Genomic DNA, 21,013 nt, shown 5'->3' on the forward strand with positions numbered 1-21,013 from the left:
ATTTTTTATGTTATGCAAGGTTCATTTATATTGCAAAATGCCTAAAATAAATTCATTTATTAATCAATAGACCTTAAACAGCTTTCAAAGATCTGACGTCTTAAAAAATGAGCAGCAGAATGCCACAATTCTGCAAAGTGCGTTTATATTTGGACATTGCTGGGAGCAAGAATTATGGAGGAACCGGGTAAATGTCGAACTGTTCTGATTGATCAAATAATTTTAGCCATCTAAGGTCATTTTCATTAATGCTTCATTTTAATTTTTGCTTCAGACTTATCAGTTCTTAAATATATTATAACTCATCAAATGTAACTAATTGCATACTAAATATATTTATACACGTTAGGAGCCAAAGACAAAAAATATCAAATACTTGAGATTTCTTTGTTTCTGGGCTAGGCAAAGTAAAAGATGAACAATTAGTGTATTGGCCAAGTTAAATGATTACCACACCATTGTTCATCAAAGAGTTCAGATCCTTAAAGGCTTAGTAAAATAACCATGAAGATTATATATATTATACTTCTTGAGAAATATTATGCAATATTATGTAATAATTTCATAATCTGTTGATGTTGGAATTTTACCTTATAACAATATAAACTGCGAGCTTGTTATTCAAGATTCGCTTCAAACTATCTTTTTTAATGAAATTTGAAAATTCGTATTAGAAACGCTTTGGATACACATGGTTTATATAAATGAATGTCATGTATACAACATAATATATTCTTTTATCCCTCTTCTCCTGACATCGCCCTGGTTTATTTTGCAATATATCTATTAATGAAGGAACAGCTAGAGAAAATGCGTTTCTTATAATTTAAGAACCGTTTATATATATCAATATGTATATACTAATCGCCATCGAGAGCATGTAAAATTATTTTAAATAAAAATACGAACAGATTGTCATCTGGTCCACATGATGTCTATTTAGTTAACGGCATCTAAAAATACAAATGGCTATAATTTCAATTTTGTGCTGCATGTAGATTTTCAGTGACTTTGTAAAAAATCTAATTCTTTTTTGAACATGGTGGACATTTTACAATTTACGATAGTGTTATTGTCTCTACGATAGTTGAACTATATAACATTTACAGAACTAGAGCACCGCATAGGCGTGGGAATATACACCCGAATGTAAATTTGTTTTAATTTATTAAAATGTAAAGTAGATCAAATCAAAATCAATTCTTGATTTACAGAGGAAGTTTCCATTGAGTCCCAATTGTCCGGAACAATTTTTATTGAAAGTTTCAAATTTTACCTCTTAAATAGAAATTTAAGAATAAAATTGATACATGCCAAAGAAAAATTTTTTTGTAAACTTTGAAGGTTTTAGGTTTTAAATTTTTTATTTTTTTGCTTAAATTTGGAGGGGTTTTTAATGTTATTTTTTTGTTATTTTTTTTTTTAATTTTAAACTTCCATTTTACCCTTTTTAAAAAACATTAAATGCAAATTTTCGGGGGCCACATACGTTAAAAAAATGTCAAAGTTCATAGCCAAATTTTTAAAAACAAAAAGTAATAATAAAAAATTTTTTAAAAATGAAAAAAGAACAAAAAATTTTGGTTTTTTAAATGGAAACAATTAAAGGGGAGAAACGTTTAAAATAAAATTATTAAAAAAAACCAAAATTCAAAAAACAAAAAAATGGGAAAATGCCTGAAAATTTTAGTCAAAAAATAAAAATACTATTCTTATAAATAATTTTCATTTTTATTACCTCCTTTTATAATTACGATAACACCAATACTCACACAGACATCCATATTATGTTCATTATTTTACAATAGTGTTGAGATATCTATGCTCTGCACGTTGTAGGCTGGAGGAAAAGACTTTTAAGACATGGGTACTAAATAAAATCAGTGAAATGAATTTTGTAACTATTGCATAGTTCTTCTAGGTAATGAAACATGACAAATAACTAAGATCTGGACATTGTAGCTTTCCATAAGAATGCATACATGAAAATAAGTTAAGTTTTCATATTTTAGTGACCCCTGGGATAGGGCAAATACGTGACTTGTGCAGATGCCAACAAGGCAATGCTTCATGCAAAATATCTAATCAAATTAAATATAATGTTTTTGGGCATATGAAACTGTGTTCTTACTACCTCTCTTTATTAGATTTTTTTATATGTATCATTGACAACTTATTGTTTTTTTAATGAATTTACATATTTTTAGTAACTTCAGTTTTATTTAATGAAACCGTCTTTTTTCAAAACGATTAAATCATTTAAAACTATGATCGCATAGATTATTATAATCTTTAAACAGAAAAAAAAATCAGAGAAAATTATTGAAGTTTTAAGTAATATAATCGATAAAATAGATAAAGCGTAAATAGATTTTTGGGAAAAAGGAGGAGTTAAATACATATTATATTTCGTTGGGGAGAAAAAATTAATAAATTTTAAACTTTCCTAACTCGCAAGAATTTGCTTGTACGCTTTACTAAATAAAGTCTGTATTACGATTTTTTAATGTTGAAAAGTGTTGCGTAAAACATGTAAAAGTGAAATTCAGTGTATAGGTATTTGTATTTTGAAATACGAGGAATGATTCAAGATAACTATCTCTTTTTAGTGGGTGATACGCTAAGAAACTTAACATGCAATCAGCTTGGAGTTGTTGACATAGTTAATTGCAGTATATCTAGTTAAAGTCCACTAGAATTATGTTTACTAACAGATATAAAAGTGTAAACAATACATACTTATTATTATTGTTTCATGAACAATAATTGACGGATAACATCAGATATTGACTTGCTTAATAAAACGATTGGTTAACAATTACCTAACGATTACCTAAAGAGACTTTGAGGTTATTTGACGAAAGGGATCGTTAAAATTACTAACTTGATTGTTATGCTATCGCAAACGCTTTGGTAAATAAAATTGTAACAAAAACTTCTTTTTTTTACCACTGGTTAGGTGTATGCAATGAAACATTATAAGGAGGTAAGCCTTGGAAAGAAAAAAAAGTGTAGGAGTCTAGATTTCACGGGGGTAAACCCATAGCTATACAGAAGGGAGTGATATCATTTGGGGGATTGCGATTATATACCATTATTGATGTTGATCATCATTGAGAGCCTAAAGACAATACAACTTAGATCTAGTCGGCATTCTCTTTTGATGTGCGTTCAAAGTCAGATTTAATCCAGCTCGCAGATCTGTTTTGGGCAGGTTCTATCTGAACAATTGGGGTAAATGACACACAACTAATTTTCTATGCGTATTAAAGGAATAGTCGAATTGTCTTTTTTATGCCATGCCATTAATGAATTCTATATTTATATTTTATGACGGCGTAAGATGCTAAGAGTCTAGTTAGCATTTTGGTTGACCTATTAACGTAGTCTCATGAGAGACTATTTATTGTATTTGGTCGATTTAACCACATTTAAAGTACCAGTAGTTCGAATAAAGAGAATAAATTATGAGGTATATATATGGAGTATACTTATTGTGAGGTTAATTACTTGCCATTAGGATGGATTGAACTTCATTTCCCAATCCAACTCTAACCTTTGAAGTAATCAACTTTTTAAAGGATGTATGATTAATGACTATTTATATGTTATATTCATATATATACATGTAGTTCTTTATGTTTCATTGAATGCCCTTCCATGTTGATTTTGTTTTTCATATTTTACGAGGAGTGTTCAAATATAAATGCATCTAAAACGTTATTTTATTCATATTCTAAAACACAAAGGCTGGGATATGTATTCATGGTAGCTTTCCCTTTTTATACCCAATTCTTTAATAGCCTCACTACGAAATTGTCTACTTGTATATCGAAATTTAAAAAAATTGTTTGGAGAAGTTTCAAAATTTTGCCAAATACGGCCCCTTAAAATAAAAAAATTTTTCCCAAAGTGTTTTTTATAGTTTTACTGGACTTTTTTAAAAAAATTTGGGTTTCGGGAGACTAAAAATTTTTGGGTTTAAATCTTTTGGGAATTTGAATACAAAATTCTAAGTTAAACCTAAGAACAAATATAACGTGCATACATAGATGCATTGATATTAGAACACTTGTAGTTTTCATTCTTTTCATGATATGGTCACATCAAAGGGATTGGTAATCTAACAACATCAATTTACAATTGATGAATTATTGTCTTGTTAAGAGCACAAAAATGAAAACAAAACAAAAAACAGTTGATCTCGTTTTATTGTTCAGGGGCGGATAATGATAGGGTCATCAAATCTAAGTGACTGTGGTTACAGTCATCATGATAACGTATATTTCCACAATGGAATGTAACGCTATATTTCACTGATGGATTGAGTGGTTGAAACTGGCTTGTGCATAATAACTAAAATCGACAGAATAGGCGTAAATGATATATAAACATGTTGTAATAGCACTTTCTTATTATTAACAACATCACACTTACTGTATATGAAAATTAATCAGAAAAGTACATTATGTACAGAAACAATTATACAAAAAACAACATTACAAAAAGCAAATATAAATAGAAAAAATATCAACAATCATAACTAATATCATTTTCAGATTAGTAAATAATTATATTGTTTTACTTTTATCTTCTCATTTAGTTGTTACAAGTACATGACAACAGAACGAAAAATACACTTTCATAAAATTACAAGAATTGTAGGATTTAAGTGAATAATTAAGGTTTAGTTTTTTAACTTCAACAAGAAGATTTAAAATATAAACATGATTGCGAGAATTTTGAAATATTCGTGAGTGATTTCCGTCCAACGAAAGTAACAGTTACCCATAAGGTTAGGAAAAACCGTACGTACATGTAGTTATCACATTAAGAATAAAAAAGTGACAAAATTTTCATTAATAAGATATGACAGTCTCGGACACTTTGAGAAATTATAGATTATTGTTAGCTCCCTTTCTGATTATCTTCTGTTCACTGTTTACTTCATGGCTTAATTCATTTTACAAACCCTATTAATAAATGATAGTTTACAAAGTAACTACATTAGTTTTTAATATTCAACGGCAGATAAGCATAGGGTCAAGAATTCAAGTGTATGTGAGTACAGTAGTAACTATCACACATATTTCCATTTTTAATTACTGATTTACATAGATACTGTCCATTTCTGTATCTTCCGTATCATTCTCTTCAGCAATATAAGCTGCAGTTTTGGCGAAATCTATACCAACATATTCAGTAGGTGAATCGCGCCGCTTGACGACAGCTTCTTTTGGCGTCTTTCCATCTGCATTGAATTCGAGGTCAACATACATAAGCTGTCCATCTTCAGAGCGCTGAATTTTATTTTCAGAAAATGATCAAAGTAATTTATTATTATAGTGACAGCCATCATGAAGTTAAATATAATTATAAATAACATAAAAATATTTTGAAAAATAATTCCTTTGTTAAAATAGAGACAAATAGAATCGCATAAACGACAACATTGAAAATGTTGCAGGCTTGGCTTGGTTTGTTGAGCCTGGACGGTACTGGAAAATGCAAGCTACCAGTGACCTACCACCCACGTACCCTAGCACCGACTTAAGCACCATTCAACATTTAACATTAATTTGTACCATTTATAACTTTGAAACATCCACAGATGCGTTCATCCGGCGGTTATAATGGAACCTTCAATGTGACACGTTAGTGCCATTCCATAAAAAGTAGGTAAAAGAATGTGTGTGCCCTATACGAGAAAACACTGGGCTGATCTAAATCAAAATGGAATCTTGAAAGGGGAACAGAGGTTACGAAACCTGCATATTACATGTCATTTACGAAATATTTGCAAATAAAAATGTATCATCATAACATTTATTTTGAGAAACAATATTGGTAGCACAGATAAAAGTGTCAAAAGAGCACAAATCAAAAATGATATTTATATTCAGTTTTCGGAATATTGATTTGTAAACTTTAGTTATAAATTCTGTCGGCTTGTCGGGTCACAAATATAAATGTGTTTGTATGAAAGTGAAGAAAAATTTATCTCGAAGAAAATGTGTAGCTTCTTGATGCTATTCAAATCCTAGCTATTACACAAGTATAATAGTATACTACTAGCACTTTTGCATAGAATATCATAATAAAAAGGTTTTGACATTTCTGCAAAAAGATTTAATTTATTAATGTTTCATTTATTTGTGTTTATATGTTTATTCATCCTTCAAAGCACGTATTTTTTTATTTTACTTTAAATAATTTTAACTATACCATAATTCAACCCACAATTTAATGCCTTTACTTTATAGTTCTTATATTATGCTTCAAAAAATGAATTAATGCAAATTTCTATAATGCTTCATGCGTAATATGGGCCTAGTTTCATTATATATTTAAAAAATGAACTAATGTCAGTTACTTTAATTTCATGTTTATTTACATCATGCTTCAAAACATGATGCCTTTTACTTTATGCTTATTAATGTTATTTCACAAACATTAATTCATGCTAGTTGCTTTAAGTTTTTGTACGAGGGTGGATAAAAAATACGCGGACTTTTGTTATAAATTAAAAACTACTGGACCTAAACCAATTAAATTTTGTATACATATTAGGCAATTAAATATTAAAAGAGTAATATGGTTTATATTGATATTTATTTGTGTCCCGGAGCAGCCCATTTATTGACTGCACTGCGTCGTGTTAATATCTCTGTCGACTCCTTAAATTGGCGCAAAACTATACCAAACGGTGTTTTCTTATGTGTTGACGTCATATGTAACGTCGTTGCAACTTTGAACATCATCCGTTAGGTTCTTGAGAATAAATAGCTAATAAGTTCAAGCTACGCGGAAAAAGATAACAATAGCGGAACTGGCACAGGAAGAGAACCGTGCACTAATAAAGGTTTGTGTGGACCTAGGGAAAACACCAACAGAGAAGATGAAAATGATGAAGGATGCTTATCGATTTTCATATAGTTATAAACATTTCCTATTTTAAGTGGTTAAACGATTTTCGGAGGGTAGGAATCTCTAAAATACGACAGGGAAACGAATAATGAACGCTCACTAAAAGGTCTAATCGCGGGGAGCCTTAGGTTGACTGTAAATGACATGGTATAAAAGTAGGCGTTAGTTATGGCAGCATCCATTTTGGAGAAACCAGCTAAAGGTAGCAAAGGTTCATGCGCGTTGGTTGCGAGTTCCAAACAAGCGTATTGCATTGTAAGTAGTCAAAGTCGAAACGCCATCTTGACGTCGTTACTTTTCGCCAGTACCATTGCTCTATCCAATTAAAAATGGTTGCTATGGGATACTCAATCGACCTATCATACCAAAATGTAATAGATAATAGAAAAATGCCGATAAATAAGTGCTATGAATGTTATAACCGGAAAAGAATATATTGTAATACCTGTCCCTCAGCAGCAGAGCCTTTAGCTTGATGGTCTCTATTTCTTGTTTTATCAACTTCAGCATATGTTTCATCACACACTGCGGCAACCTTTTTCTTCTTGATTGGTTGAGAATATGTAACGTCACACAAATCGTCTGCAAAGGCGACATCCTTTCCTGACGCAGCATGCTCATTTTCTCTGAATTTTCAAATGCGATGATAATGTTTATGTTTGATAAGTTATGACAGTGATTGCATCTTATTGCTAAGTACATGTATTGAGATACAGACAGGCAAAACATTTCGCTAATAATTAAGTAGTATATATAATAATTAAGTAGTATATATAGCCTGAAATACTTGCCAATTTTCTAAGAATTGATATAGAAGCTGAAATACTAGTCTAAATGCTACGTTTTGGCATACAGGCTTAAATGCTTGTCTAATTGCTGACTATTTAGAGGGTGTCTGTATCCGAGTGATTAAGGTCTTTGACTACAAATAATTTGCCCCTCATTGCTGTCGGTTCGAATTCTGATAGAGACTTCGTATTCTTTCATGTGAGGAAGCTATCCAGCTGGCTTACGGAATGTCGGTGGTTCTACTCAGGTGCCAATTCGTGACTGAAATATTTCATGGAAGGGCACCTGAGGTCTTCCTCCACCGGAAAAGCTGGTACGTCGTCTTATGACCTATATTGTGTTGGCGTGACGTTAACCCCATCAAAGAAATCAAACAAAAGAAGCATTTTAAAAGGCTGAATTATTTGTCTGATTGCTAGTTATTGAAACAGAGGCTGCAATCCTTTTATAATTGCTAATTATTGACTAGACTAAAATACTTTTCCAATTGCTAAATATTGTTTGTAGGCTGTAAACGTGCCTAAATGCTGGTTGTTGACATATAGACAGAAATACTTGCATCATTGCTAATTGAACAAAGATTGAAATTCTTGCCTATTTGCTAATTGAGAAATAGGTCCAAAATAATTTTTTGCTTCATATCAAGAGCTTTTGAATACTGTGTGAATGTACTTTTTTATCTACTTTGAAGACAACAATAAGAGTAACTCGTTGGTAAAATGTATATGTAATAAGATCAACATACCGCTGAGGAAGACTGTTTCCTTTCTGACTCGACTGATGTGTTTTATGTTTTGCTGGAAAGAAATTTTATAATCATATATAGTTACAATTTTAAAAATGTTATAATGTCGGGAATGATGAAAACAGTAAAAGCAGATTATGCATTCTTCTGAATTAATTATAATACATTTCCATTCAATATACAGTGTGTTTGTTTGTTTTGGGTTTTTCGTCACATCGACACAGTATAGGTCATATCGCGACGTTCCTGCTTTACTGGTGGGTGAAGACCTCAGGTGCCCTTCCGTGCATTAATACAGGCACGAACGGGTACCTGAACAGAACCACCGACGTTCCGTAAGCTAGCTGGATAGCTTCCTCACATGAAAGAATCCAAAGTCCCTGTCAGGATTCGAACCCACAGCGAGGAGGGGCAAGTGGTTTGAAATCAACGACCTTAACCACTCGGCCACGGACGCCCCCTTTCATTATAGTTATTGCATTAAACGTGACAAACACATTTATAGTAAATAATACATGAATTACAATGGAAAGATATGGATTTCGTTAACCATTGTACATTTTATTATTTATCAATCACATTATCTGAAGAGCATTATTAAATTAAATGTGTTATGAAGTCGCTAAGCAAATTAGAATAATGTATTAATGTTCATAACGTTTGCACAGGTTTTTGGTGAGAATCATTTTAAGTGACGTTATGCCCATTCAAGGGTATATAAAAAACGAGCAGTTGAAATACGAAATAAGTGTTCATTATGCCATAACTTCTTTCAATTTAATGATTTACTTTTCATTTACGATAAATAACTCACGTGGTCCAAGGTATTTTTTATAAATACCCATCAGAATTCAACTGTATCGTTCAGTTTATAAAACACTAGGGCTGTCTCTTTATGTTTATAGTTTATCAAAAGTATTTTCCAATATCAACTGTCGGCTAATCATTATTTTAGCAGATAAACTTTGAAAACATATATTTTCAATGCAGCTCAATTATTCAATGAAAGAAAAAAAGACCACAATGTTACTTTAAAAACTGGTAATTTTTGTATCGTATGCATTGTTTTTTTTTAAATATTTTACTTAGTCTAAGCTTTGAACCAATGAGAAAGACAATAGTATTGATTTTTTTAACTGCTTTTAAATTGCAATTCAAACAAATTTTCTCATGTATAGGTTCATTTATTGACCGTGTTCTATTGCTAAATCATAAGATGTTGTACAAAATTTCATTAATGTTATTGCAAAGTTTAGTTCTATGATAGAATGAAAATTAAACAGGTATATTTTTGACATATAGACAATTGTTATTATAATAATGTAAGGCCCAGACAAATAGTAATGTATATAATGGTGAACTTAACCTATAAGTGACTCAAATTAAAATGTATACTTTTTTCAGTAAACAATAGGTACAAAATCTAAACTAAATTGACCTTAGAAAAAATGTGATCAGTTGTAATATGTAACAACTTTGTGCAATATGGCACAAGAAAGCAACATAATATATAATAAAAGTTCATTTAATGGCCCAGACATAGACCATTTTTAAAACATAAAGTCATCAATGATTTTGTAGTAAAATGTACAACATTCTAAATTCCCATGTTGTATACTTCTCACTTTTTTATAGAAATAAGTAACATATATTTACTTTCTTTCACACAACAATGTTATTTCTGCGAGGAATAGCAACTCCAAACTGATGATTCTTTTAGACTCAACTATATTATCAACTAGATCTATTATTGCAGAAATGAGCAAAATGTTTTTCATTTTCATTTAAGGTTTATCTCAGACTATAACGTATGCTACTGTTACAACAATTTATTCTAACTTACCTTGCTCATTGTTTCGTTTGTTTCTGATGACAATAACCATGACAACAATTATTACAACCAACGCTGAACATATTCCGACAATGATTCCAATAAGCGTTCCATTTCCGTTGTTGGACATTTGAGACATTTGTTTTTTGTTCCCTGGAACAATAAGAATAAATTTACAATAAATGACGACTAATAAAGAGAACTACTTAATTCTTTTTAAATGAGGGCTGGTTTAGTTGTGTGCTTTTACTTAAAGTAATAGAAATATCTTCATTTGTTTAATCATTTGAATATACAATGTACATGTTTATGACATGTTAAAAAAAGATTGGAATGAGGAATATCAATTCTTCCCTATTGCTCCAATTCATTATATAAGCAGGTTAAGAGGACAAACCTACTGACATACCGATCGACGTATAATTCAGTGACATGTTAGTCGTCAAAAAAACAAATGGCATACTGACCGACATTTTGATCGATGTATACCAATTTCTTTCAACAGCATCTATATATCAATATTTAAACTTTGTAATACGAGTGTTACATAAAACAATAACAATAGTGTATTTGTATCCTTATGCAGCTGAAAAGAACAAAACCGTCATACAAGATCATGCTTACTGGATTTATAAATGTTAACAATCAAAGTTTTATTGTCGTTCAGTTGCAAATAGCTTATCGCACACACAAAGTATTGTTTCGAGATGACATCTGCATTTACGTCTAAAACACATTCCTTTTCATAATCACATTGCTTCTTTATTTTGTTTTCTTTATCTGACATCTCAATCCAGGATATATTAGAGACGGGAACGCTGTCAGCTGTACATTTAACATGTGCTCGTTCTCCTTTGGTAATATCTAACATTGCTCCAGAAATATTGAACTTTATAACGGGGCGGTCTGAAATTTACATTCAATAAATCATCTCGTAACAATAGATTAGAAGCAAATTGAAACAAAGTCATATGTTTTCTGTTGAGTGTGTGCGTGCATACGTGTGTGCGATATCCATGGTATATTAGAGGCGGGACTGCTATCAAATTTAACAATTTAACACGTATTGGTTCTCCGCCAGAAAAAGTTAATATCAATCAAGATATATTGCAGTCTTTATTTCAATGGTCGGTCTTTTTTCATTTGTTTGTTTTTGGTTGTTGTTTTTTTAATTATATCTAAGAATTATATTTAGTCTGTCACTTTACACTTTATCACTACAGCCGATAAGATGTATTATGTACTGAATGAAGTCAAGTCTTCAATACATGGATAAAGGTAAAACGTAATTAATGCTTGCTAATTTAAGAACAGAAATTGACAATATGTATGTTTTTATGAAAATAGAAGAACATATAAACCATAGGAAATACATGTAAACAGTAACATGTAAACAGACAGTTTTTCGATACAAAGAAAAATACAAAATACGTAAATGTTCTAAAAGACAAGGATATCTTTATATTGTGATAATGAAGGTTTGTTTAGACAACGTTCGTTTTGTAGTTATGTCGAAATGGGCTTGTAAACCTTTTTTCGATTGAAACTAAACGTCCGTCTGACATAAAAAATGTAAACATGAAACAAAAAGTGTAAAGCGTTTGCTAAATGAATAACAAATGTGCAGATCCGATTTGACACACTAAAACTTAAATTAAATTATAAATCACATATATCATTTAATCATATGATAAATAGTTTTGATATTTGGTAATTCCTTTAAACTTTTCATGTTAAAACATGGCTTGACTTACTTTGTGATATTTAAGAAATACTTTTAATCATTCTAATATGTTGAAATATTAAATATTGATATATGATAAAGGATCTCACATTTCTTCCATATAAAATTTCCTGAACTTGTTCAAGGAAAAATTATTTAGGAAAGCCTGTAACCCCTGTAACATTACACGTGACAGTGTATTACAAATACAAGATCAAAACGTAATGGTTATATTACAGTTAAAACACCCAGTGTCATTGGATGATATATATTTAAAATTATCTCTTTCCAAAAACAATGTCAGTAACTATCTAGTAAAATATACTTTTGTATTGACTATTGGGTTTTAGCTTACATGGAAGTTTAATTGTTTTTGTGTCTCTAAGTTCCAGGTCCTGAAAGTCTGCGCAGTCGGCAGCACATGTAACATCTTTACCATTGTCTTCTTTACTGACATTCAAATTAACGACATACTCTGTTTTCCACGCACCATGCGGGAGACTCGTGTTCTTTGAGTTCCTTTCTGAACCGATGATTTCGTCGGCTGCCGTGAAATTAGCCCTGCAAACCGGATTAGAATTGTTCAGGGTACATACAGCGTACATACGAAGTGGATCTACAGAGTCAAATTTGATTTCAAGTTTGATGTCAGATGGAGGAACTGAAATAAAACATATTAGAAATATGTCATAAATTGATTGTTTGTGCCGCTAAATTTAATTATAATGTTATGTGTTATGTGACACCTAAGCATTGTGCTCAGATTATATACACTGTTTGGTGTTAATATGTATTTCAATCCGATGCATTGTTTAGTTTGTTATACCATTACGTATGTTTTATGATGTTAAAAGATATTCTACAAAGGTCATGAGGATTTACAAACACGTCACATATTCAAAGGATGGAAAAAAAATTTCAAAACAAAGTTTAAATTTGTCCAACCAAAGCATCAAGAAAGCGCAACTATATCAATACTTTAAACAAGTTTGGATAAAATGTTTGACATCGAATTGTTCCAGTCAGTCAACCAGCTATCTAGTTCATTACATTCAGCCAATCAAACGTCTGGCAAAACCCAATCTTCTATCATATGTATTTATCAGATTTGTTCGCTGTACTAATTTATAATCAACAATCCGTTTACTTTGAAAGGTTGTCATTCCTTTTTCTATCTGAAGATCTTGATTAGATTTTAAAACATTAAAATAAGCTTTCCTTCAGTATTTATTAAATTAAATATTAAAACACTTACACATAAAGTTAACTTGTTTCGCTTCGGAACAGTATCTAGGTGTATTGTACCATTTATTATAACTACAACAAAATATTTTCTCTCCGTTCCATTCTCGTCGAAATTTTGTCAGGATGGTAAAGCTTCTGTATAATGAAGTGGCCTTATTGAAAGTAGTTATCGTATTTACGTCAGTAGACGGCACTTTAATATCGGAAATGTTGAAATAAACATCAGGCAAAGGTCTTGAGTTTAGACTCAGACAAGTGATATATACGGGACTCCCTTCTTTTAGGTAATTTGGTGTTGATAACACAACATCAGATGGAGGCTCTGTAGAAAATATATAAAGTTTTAGAGTAAGATTTATATCCCATGGATATTCTGAGTGTGCACATAAAGAAGAAACATAGATATCGTTATAAAATACAGAAAGTCAGAATCCTTATAGTGCTAACAAGCACAAAAAAACTGAAAATATTGCTGGCTTGACTAAACTGAGTCTATTTTATTAATTGCATGTTACGAACCACGCTCGCTAGCACTGGCTTAAACAAAATTCAACATTCAACATCAACAGATAAACCCTGTTTTAATACAAGCAATGTAAACAAAATATTTGTTTTCTTCGCATAACGAACAAAAAGTAAATTTCAATCAATTCTAAAAAAATGAATGTAATACTGAATTTATTGAACGAGTTGAATAGAATTATCATATGAGCTTTGGGGAGCATTATATTATTTTAGTAAACGAGTTCAATAAACTCTGAATAGCTACTCCATAAAAACTTCTTCAAGTAAAAGGTTTTTTATTGATGTGCTTATAGTATAACGCTAACATTTAGAACGTCTTCACACAATACTTTTATAATTTAAATGCCATCACATCAAAATATATGCACGGTGTTGCAATACATTTTAACGCAGTAGCAAAAACGGCGTCGCAAAAGCGGCACGGATATGTAATAACTTAGGATATCAGTTGAGATTTGGAATTTTTGGAGTGTTTGACCAGACGGGACTCGAATTTTGTTTTTGCGAATTTTTGTTTTCGAAATTTGTGTACCACATGATGTTGGTAATAATAATAAACTCCTTATTTAGCTCTTTAAGGTAGCTTATTAAGACAATACATCAAAGCATCACAAATAACATGTATAATGCAAAATCGCCTTCCGTAATAAATACAAAAAGACATAAAAATCAAATGTTTGAAATGTAATGACTTAATTTCTTATTTCTAAAGGAATAATGTAGCACAACTCCAAAATAAAAAGTATGTTTCAAACAATTTGTTTTCTGTCGTTTTATCACGATATCTTTTTCTGTGTTGATTAAAGTAAGTACGTTCCATTTTGAGACCAGAGATATTATGCTGGTGTTAATTTATTCATCACTATATACACCGTAAGTCCAGAAAATTAATTGTAGTACATGTAACTGGTAAAGAAACCTTCTTAGATTATGAAACATTACAAGATAATTGTTTTTAAGGTTGCTTTGAAATAATTCTGGTCTTGACCAACAACTTCTGTGTTAAACACTCGGCCATGTCACCACTACGAAGTATAAAGTACTACAAAGCATTTGAATGACAAATAGTGCAAGGTGAACTCACAAAACACCAAAAAATATGTTTATTCTTGTGCAAAGGAAAATGTAAATCTTTAAAGAGATTTCGTTAAAGATATTTAATAAAATGTATATTCGGACGGGTTGTCATTTTCATAATGCCACTGCTTATGTTTCTGATTTTCCACAGAATAATGTTCTTCGAAATATACTTCTTTTGTCTATTATGTAAACATTGATGTTGGAAGTAAGATATTTATCACATTGCATGTTATTCTTTACAATCTAAACTTCAAACTTTAGTACATTTTGGATCATTTGTCGGCTATCAACGCAAAATAATGTATCGGTTAAACAATAGTTCTTATCAATATATACTACAAATTAATTTTACATAACTAATTTTATTTTTTGCAACGTCTTTATAACACTGCTCTCTTCTTATTATAATTTCATGTTTAAACATAAATATCTATAACTGAAATAATTCAAATTATTTAAATTAAAACAAAGTAATTATGTTGGTTAATGTCAATGATAAAACATAACTTACTTATAACATACACTTTTGCAGTAGTGATAAGTGGTGACGATAATGCGTCATTCATTACCGAACAAGTGATTGTTATATTGTGGTAACTGTCAGCAAGTGTGATAAATGCTATATAAAACGATGTATCATTATACTGCAATGCTTGGAATGATTGGTCTCCTACTGTTGCTGTTACATGTGGGGGTGGTGTCCCGCCACTAGTGTTGCACTGGACTTGAATGTTCTCTTTGTCAGAACCAACAATGCATTTCTTACAATCATCAATGTCCCGCAAACCAACAAATTCCGGGGCACTTGGTGGCACTAAAACATAACAAATATCACTTGTATACATTTATATATTTGACAGCCAATAATTTGTATACTGTGTGCCATTTAACATTGTAATAGGGTTATCTTTTAAGTGAGTAGATTGATTTGGACTCTAGTGGATATTGTAACGGTAAAATATCACGTAGCGCGGAAGCACCAAGTGTGATCCGTAAAATATATGAGATACACAGTAAGATACAAAACACAAATAATACATTAGATAGCCTTTAAATGACCTTTAAAATTTTACCTTCTCATGTATCAACAATGTGTTTGACTAAAACGTGATGTTATTATGTCAGCAACTTCCACAATATACTATCAGATTTTCTGCCGGTCGGATGTGTGCATACATGATGCATGCTAAGGAAAAGACTCTAAGTGCACGCTGTACCCAACTATCGCTCTAACCCCAACCCAACACACAGGGACAAAATAATGATAAGTAAAAATGTTATTTTCCATATTTAGTATTAATACAGAAAACATAACTCTGACTTCAAGTCTTTATCGTTTTATGATGTCGAAAAAGCGGCAAGGGTATGAAATATAATTATAACGCGTTGGTGAGATCAAAAGTGTATAAAGGTTTAAAACAAAGATTTGTCCACATATTAGCTTTATTCTTCGTTTCTTAGTTACAATGGAGTTAACTAAATTGTCACGTAGTTGTGGATTCTAAATTATTATAAAAAGCCATCAGCTCGTCAGCAATATAATAATGCACTGGTGTACATATTAGATATAATCAAAGCACAGAAGGCGATTAATATGTTTGGGTCTCAGAATGTCCGAAAGGTGAAGGTTGTGAGATTATAAACCAATTTTTGTATAGTGCCACCAATGCTTTCAAACGTTTTAATTGTAGTAAATTGGCTGTAAGACTAATTGCAACACTGATATTCAATTCAATGTTTATTTGACTGAAACAATTTGAAAACAAAGAGTTGCCTTAACAGGAATTTGATATCCAGACCTCTCGCTTCCTAAGCGAGCGCGCAAACCCCTCGGCCACGGTGAAGTTATATGTGAACGGCCTGATGAAAATCATATTATTCGAAATTAGGGTTTGTAACCCTTATTATTTCGACGCTAACTGTTGTTTAACACTGATGTAAATTATCATGGAGCTTACTATAGGCATGTATATCTATAAAGTATAAAACAATATTAGAAATCTTCGACCATTCGGGAATTATTTTGTTTGAAAATTAATGCGCCTGTCATTTGACCATCTTTAAGCAGTGATCTCTCTTTCGGCGTTAGTGTACATATAAAGGGAAGTAAACGCTGCAAAAAAGCGGACTACTTTTGGCATTTGCAATTAACAGCATCAGAGTCAGAAATTTCGCTACCATTATTTGTTTGGTCTGACGATCCAAACAAATAAAAACTACATTATTATTTTTCTACCTTATAAAAACAGCTCACTCAGCACGATTAGCATCGTTAATTAATTTTAATTATATTGTTATAAGGATGTCGAATTTTATATTTACCTAGTCCAACCACTGAAATAGTATTTGTAAATCCCGCTTCTCCGCCGCAATTTACACTGTAATTTCCACTTTTACTGTTGTCAATGGAAAATGTCAATGTATACTTCCCATTTTCTGTATTATTTTCAATGTAAGTATCATTTCCAATCTTAATATCAGATGTAGATCCGTTTTTTGATCGAACCCACTGGCGCTCAAAATTATCAGGGTTTTCCATTACATCTTTAGACGGATAATATTCTAAATATACATTCTCGCCCTCAAATACACGTTTATTTCTAAGGTAAACAAATCCACATGGATTAGTTGGGTTATCTGAAAAAGGACACATGCTTCTTTTTAAAAAATACAAGTGATTCTAGTTTGATTTTTTCCTCTTGACAAATATAGATAATCAACATCAAATCCCTATTATATAGGTATCATTGTAACATGAATAATTCTCCATATTAATTATTTTATCTTAAAACATATATATAGCTCTAAGTGTCAAGAAACAGAATCAAAATGTCTATATCTGATTATCAGGCTAGATTATAAATTGATTCTGTAAGATGTACGGATAATGTTTTAAAAGAACAACTGTTTCGACACGGTAGCTTCGTATTATTTTAAATCTTATTGATGCAGACCCTCTGTCTTTATAAATGTGACTTCCTATTCCGATAAAATATATACTGTATACTTATTTCGCAGACTTTAGAGCATGCGCAGTTTTTACTCATGCGTTTGTGTTCCTCAAACATAGAAGTAATAAAGCCGTATTATACAGATTTTATGTCCAAGTAAAATAAGACGACCAAAATAATCAAAAGTTCCCTGTTACTGATGTGTTGAGTAAATGAAGCTGGCATTGCGAAGTAACAATTGGCATACCATTAAGTTTAAGTTTTCCCGTTTCCATCCAACAGTGCATGCTTTCGTTGTAATAATGTATACGGTAATGAACCTCATCATGTTTAAGTTCACTGTCTGTTAAGACCATGTAGTATGTTCCATTTTCATTATACTGTGTGAACTTGTATGTCAAAGGACGAGTATACCATGGGTTCCATTTATTGGAACGCTGCCATTCGAGAATTGCATTTGGATCATGTGAGTCCGGGGTAAAAGTAAACGTTACGTTCCTTCCTAGTAAAGCTGGTTGCTCAATTTTTAGATTTCCACATTTGCTTAGACCGTTTTCATCTATAAGTAAAAATATAATGGCATAAATACATGTAAAATGAGGTAGTGTATAAATGCTTGTCGAGAAAACACTTTATATAATAACCATTTAAAGCAGCACGCCTCCAGATTTATGCTAATTATCATAAAAATTTGGAAAAGTATGCAAAAGAAATATATTTGTGAAGAGAACAAAGAAACAAATTTTCACAGTGCGATCAGCACTAACAACTCATTTAAATTACCAAAACGAGGTAACGCGGTAGATATATGGTGAAAATTACAATAAAATCGATCATAAATCGCATATAGCTTGGACGTTATTGCTTTTATCTTGAATATTTTACTTTTCTTAACATCTCAATACGTTTTTCTCAAGTTATATTGTTTTGAAATATTTTGGCTCGTCTGGAGGCATGCAACCTTAACTAGCAAAAACACAATAAAGTTTTAGAAACACTTAAAACTATGGAGGAATAATATTTTGAGGTATCTTTGAAAGTTTATTTATACACAGTACGTTATCTTAGCTACACTATCATAATATCAAATAAATGATATAAATACTCGTAATGATTATGAAATAAAAATGTGTCATACGGACACTTTGTCTTGAAAATAAACTTCCGGAATCCGGTGTATGGAAAATCCGAAAAAGGCAAAGCATTTGTAGATAGAACTAAGAAGGCGGGGAACGTAAGACACGAATACGGAATTTGAAAATCGTCAGAAGTTGTTTTACTCATATGTACGCGTTACTAAGTCATGTATAAATAAACTTTGGAGAAAATTATATATATATGTATATATATCTATATATATATATATAAATAAATAAATAAACTTTAAAGAAAATTATATATATATACATGACTTAGTAACGCGTACATATGAGTAAAAACAACTTCTAACGATTTTCAAATTCCGTATTCGTGTCTTACGTTCCCCGCCTTCTTAATTCTCTCTACAAATGCTTTACCATATTCGGTTATATATATAATTGATTTCAAATAAATCATATAAAAAGCTATTATAATTTAACAATTATATTATGTAAACAATTTAAGGAATATATGTTTTTCAATTCAAATTAAATGACCAAAACTGATAGCTACATGTATAAGTTCATGTATAAAATATTTTATATAAAATACAAAACCCAGACACTAAGTGCTTAAAAGGTAAAACATGCTGGACCGGAAATGCTTTCTATTAAAAGTAAATTTTACTCATTTACCACATTTTTCAATTCCACATTTGCCCCAATCGCTATTGTTTGACGTCCAGCACCAGAGATAATTCTTTGTGACATTACGGCAAAAGTTTGCGGCATCAGATACTGTAGCGTCACGGAATTGTTCATCTTTGTAATCCCCATTATCTTTAGAATCCCATCTTATGCACGGTGTTCCGTTCTTTGTCGTCTGCTGATGGCCGATGTAGTCATATACCGTTGTACCATAGCAGTCTATCACCACGCCTGAAAGATAGTGTCTTTTATATGAAGCTATCAATTAATAACTACAATGAGTTCGCTTTTACTTCTTTCGAGATTGTTTTTTTTTCAACTTCAAACGGAAATTGACAAATTGAAAATTATTATTATCGTCATCGTCGTAATAGCAACAACCAGCACAATCACCATCGTTAAAATCGCCACCGTCAACATCTCAATCATCATAAATGTTGTTACTGCCAAAATCTCCCTAATCACTATGACAATGTCAGAATCATTCATTATAATTATATTACCACCAAAATCATTTTCAACATCATTATCCTCATTGTCAAAATCGCCGCATAGAAATAAAAGTCGTTAAAATCATCATCATCATTTCATTTCATTGTAAGGTTATCATTTCCATCATCATCATCATCATCATGATCAACAACAACAACAACAATAACAACATCAACAAGACTGTCATATAAGTGGCAAAATTTGAAATAATGAAAAAAAGTCAAAACACCTACCAGTTCCTGTGACAACACATGTTACTAAAATGACTGAAAAAAATCCGAAATGGAAACACGTATTACTATTCATTGTAAGCAAAAAGCAACTAAATACAGATTCTAAATATACATGTATTTATATTTAAACAATGTATGTGAAATATTGATTTAAAGGGGAAGTGAGAACTTATATATAATGTCCGCTTTACATATATCTTTATGTATTATTATTAAACTGAATGATCAATCAGGGAGGATGTTCATAAGATTTCCGGAATACACAAAGTTTTCTTAATGTAATTTAATTGTTAAATCGTGTTATGTCCATTAAAATATTATTATAAACGGAAAACTTCCAGCTATCATTATATTACAACAAGCCTGCGATCGCTGATAATGTCGTGACAATTAAAATAAACACAAATGATAACAAGAAGTATCTTTAAAAAGGCGAAGTAAAACTGGTTAACTTGCATATGGTAGTTCTTAGTTTTCCATGCAAAGTCATATAGAAATGGTCGCATAGCTTGCACAACAAAGACATTATAATTTCTTATAGGTAAATTAAACTCAAATAGAACACTTAAAGATGTAAGTGTTTCTTGTTTCGGCGAATGAGCTGAATTTCTAACACCAACATATATACGCAGTTGGAAGGGAATTATTTTTAATAAATACTTTATTAATATGTAAAAATATATGA

General features: G+C 31.0%; 1 protein-coding gene across 2 annotated transcripts; it reads right to left on the bottom strand.

Annotated features, from left to right (window-relative positions):
* Positions 1–4,023: 4,023 nt before the first annotated feature.
* LOC132755107 (uncharacterized) lies at positions 4,024–17,540 on the bottom strand. 2 transcript variants are annotated; one of them, XM_060745901.1, is made up of 9 exons: positions 17,188–17,533; positions 15,377–15,679; positions 13,271–13,582; positions 12,371–12,676; positions 10,917–11,198; positions 10,305–10,445; positions 8,462–8,513; positions 7,373–7,553; positions 4,047–5,300 (listed from the first exon to the last, which is right to left on the bottom strand). In XM_060745901.1, exons 1-9 carry the CDS (start codon positions 17,516–17,518, stop codon positions 5,103–5,105), a joined length of 2,106 nt encoding a protein of 701 aa, XP_060601884.1. In that variant the 5' UTR covers positions 17,519–17,533; the 3' UTR covers positions 4,047–5,102. The 2 variants fall into 2 exon arrangements, with proteins under 2 accessions (XP_060601885.1, XP_060601884.1); XM_060745902.1 differs by lacking the exon at positions 10,917–11,198 and having other exon boundaries at positions 4,024–5,300; positions 17,188–17,540.
* Positions 17,541–21,013: the final 3,473 nt, after the last annotated feature.

This window comes from Ruditapes philippinarum, unplaced genomic scaffold (genome assembly GCF_026571515.1).
Source record: "Ruditapes philippinarum isolate M1 unplaced genomic scaffold, ASM2657151v2 ctg12033_1_1_1_1, whole genome shotgun sequence".
Taxonomy (NCBI): Eukaryota; Metazoa; Mollusca; class Bivalvia; order Venerida; family Veneridae; genus Ruditapes; species Ruditapes philippinarum.

What these genes read in the sequence shown, in the direction of transcription:
- LOC132755107 (XM_060745901.1), bottom strand. Translation starts at nt 17,518, where the DNA reads ATGTGTCCTTTTTCAGATAACCCAACTAATCCATGTGGATTTGTTTAC. An exon ending in GAAACAAGTTAACTTTATGT is followed by an intron (nt 12,677 to 13,270) that starts GTAAGTGTTTTA and finishes GTTTTATTTCAG; the next exon opens with TTCCTCCATCTGACATCAAA. An exon ending in GGAAACAGTCTTCCTCAGCG is followed by an intron (nt 7,554 to 8,461) that starts GTATGTTGATCT and finishes TTGAAAATTCAG; the next exon opens with AGAAAATGAGCATGCTGCGT.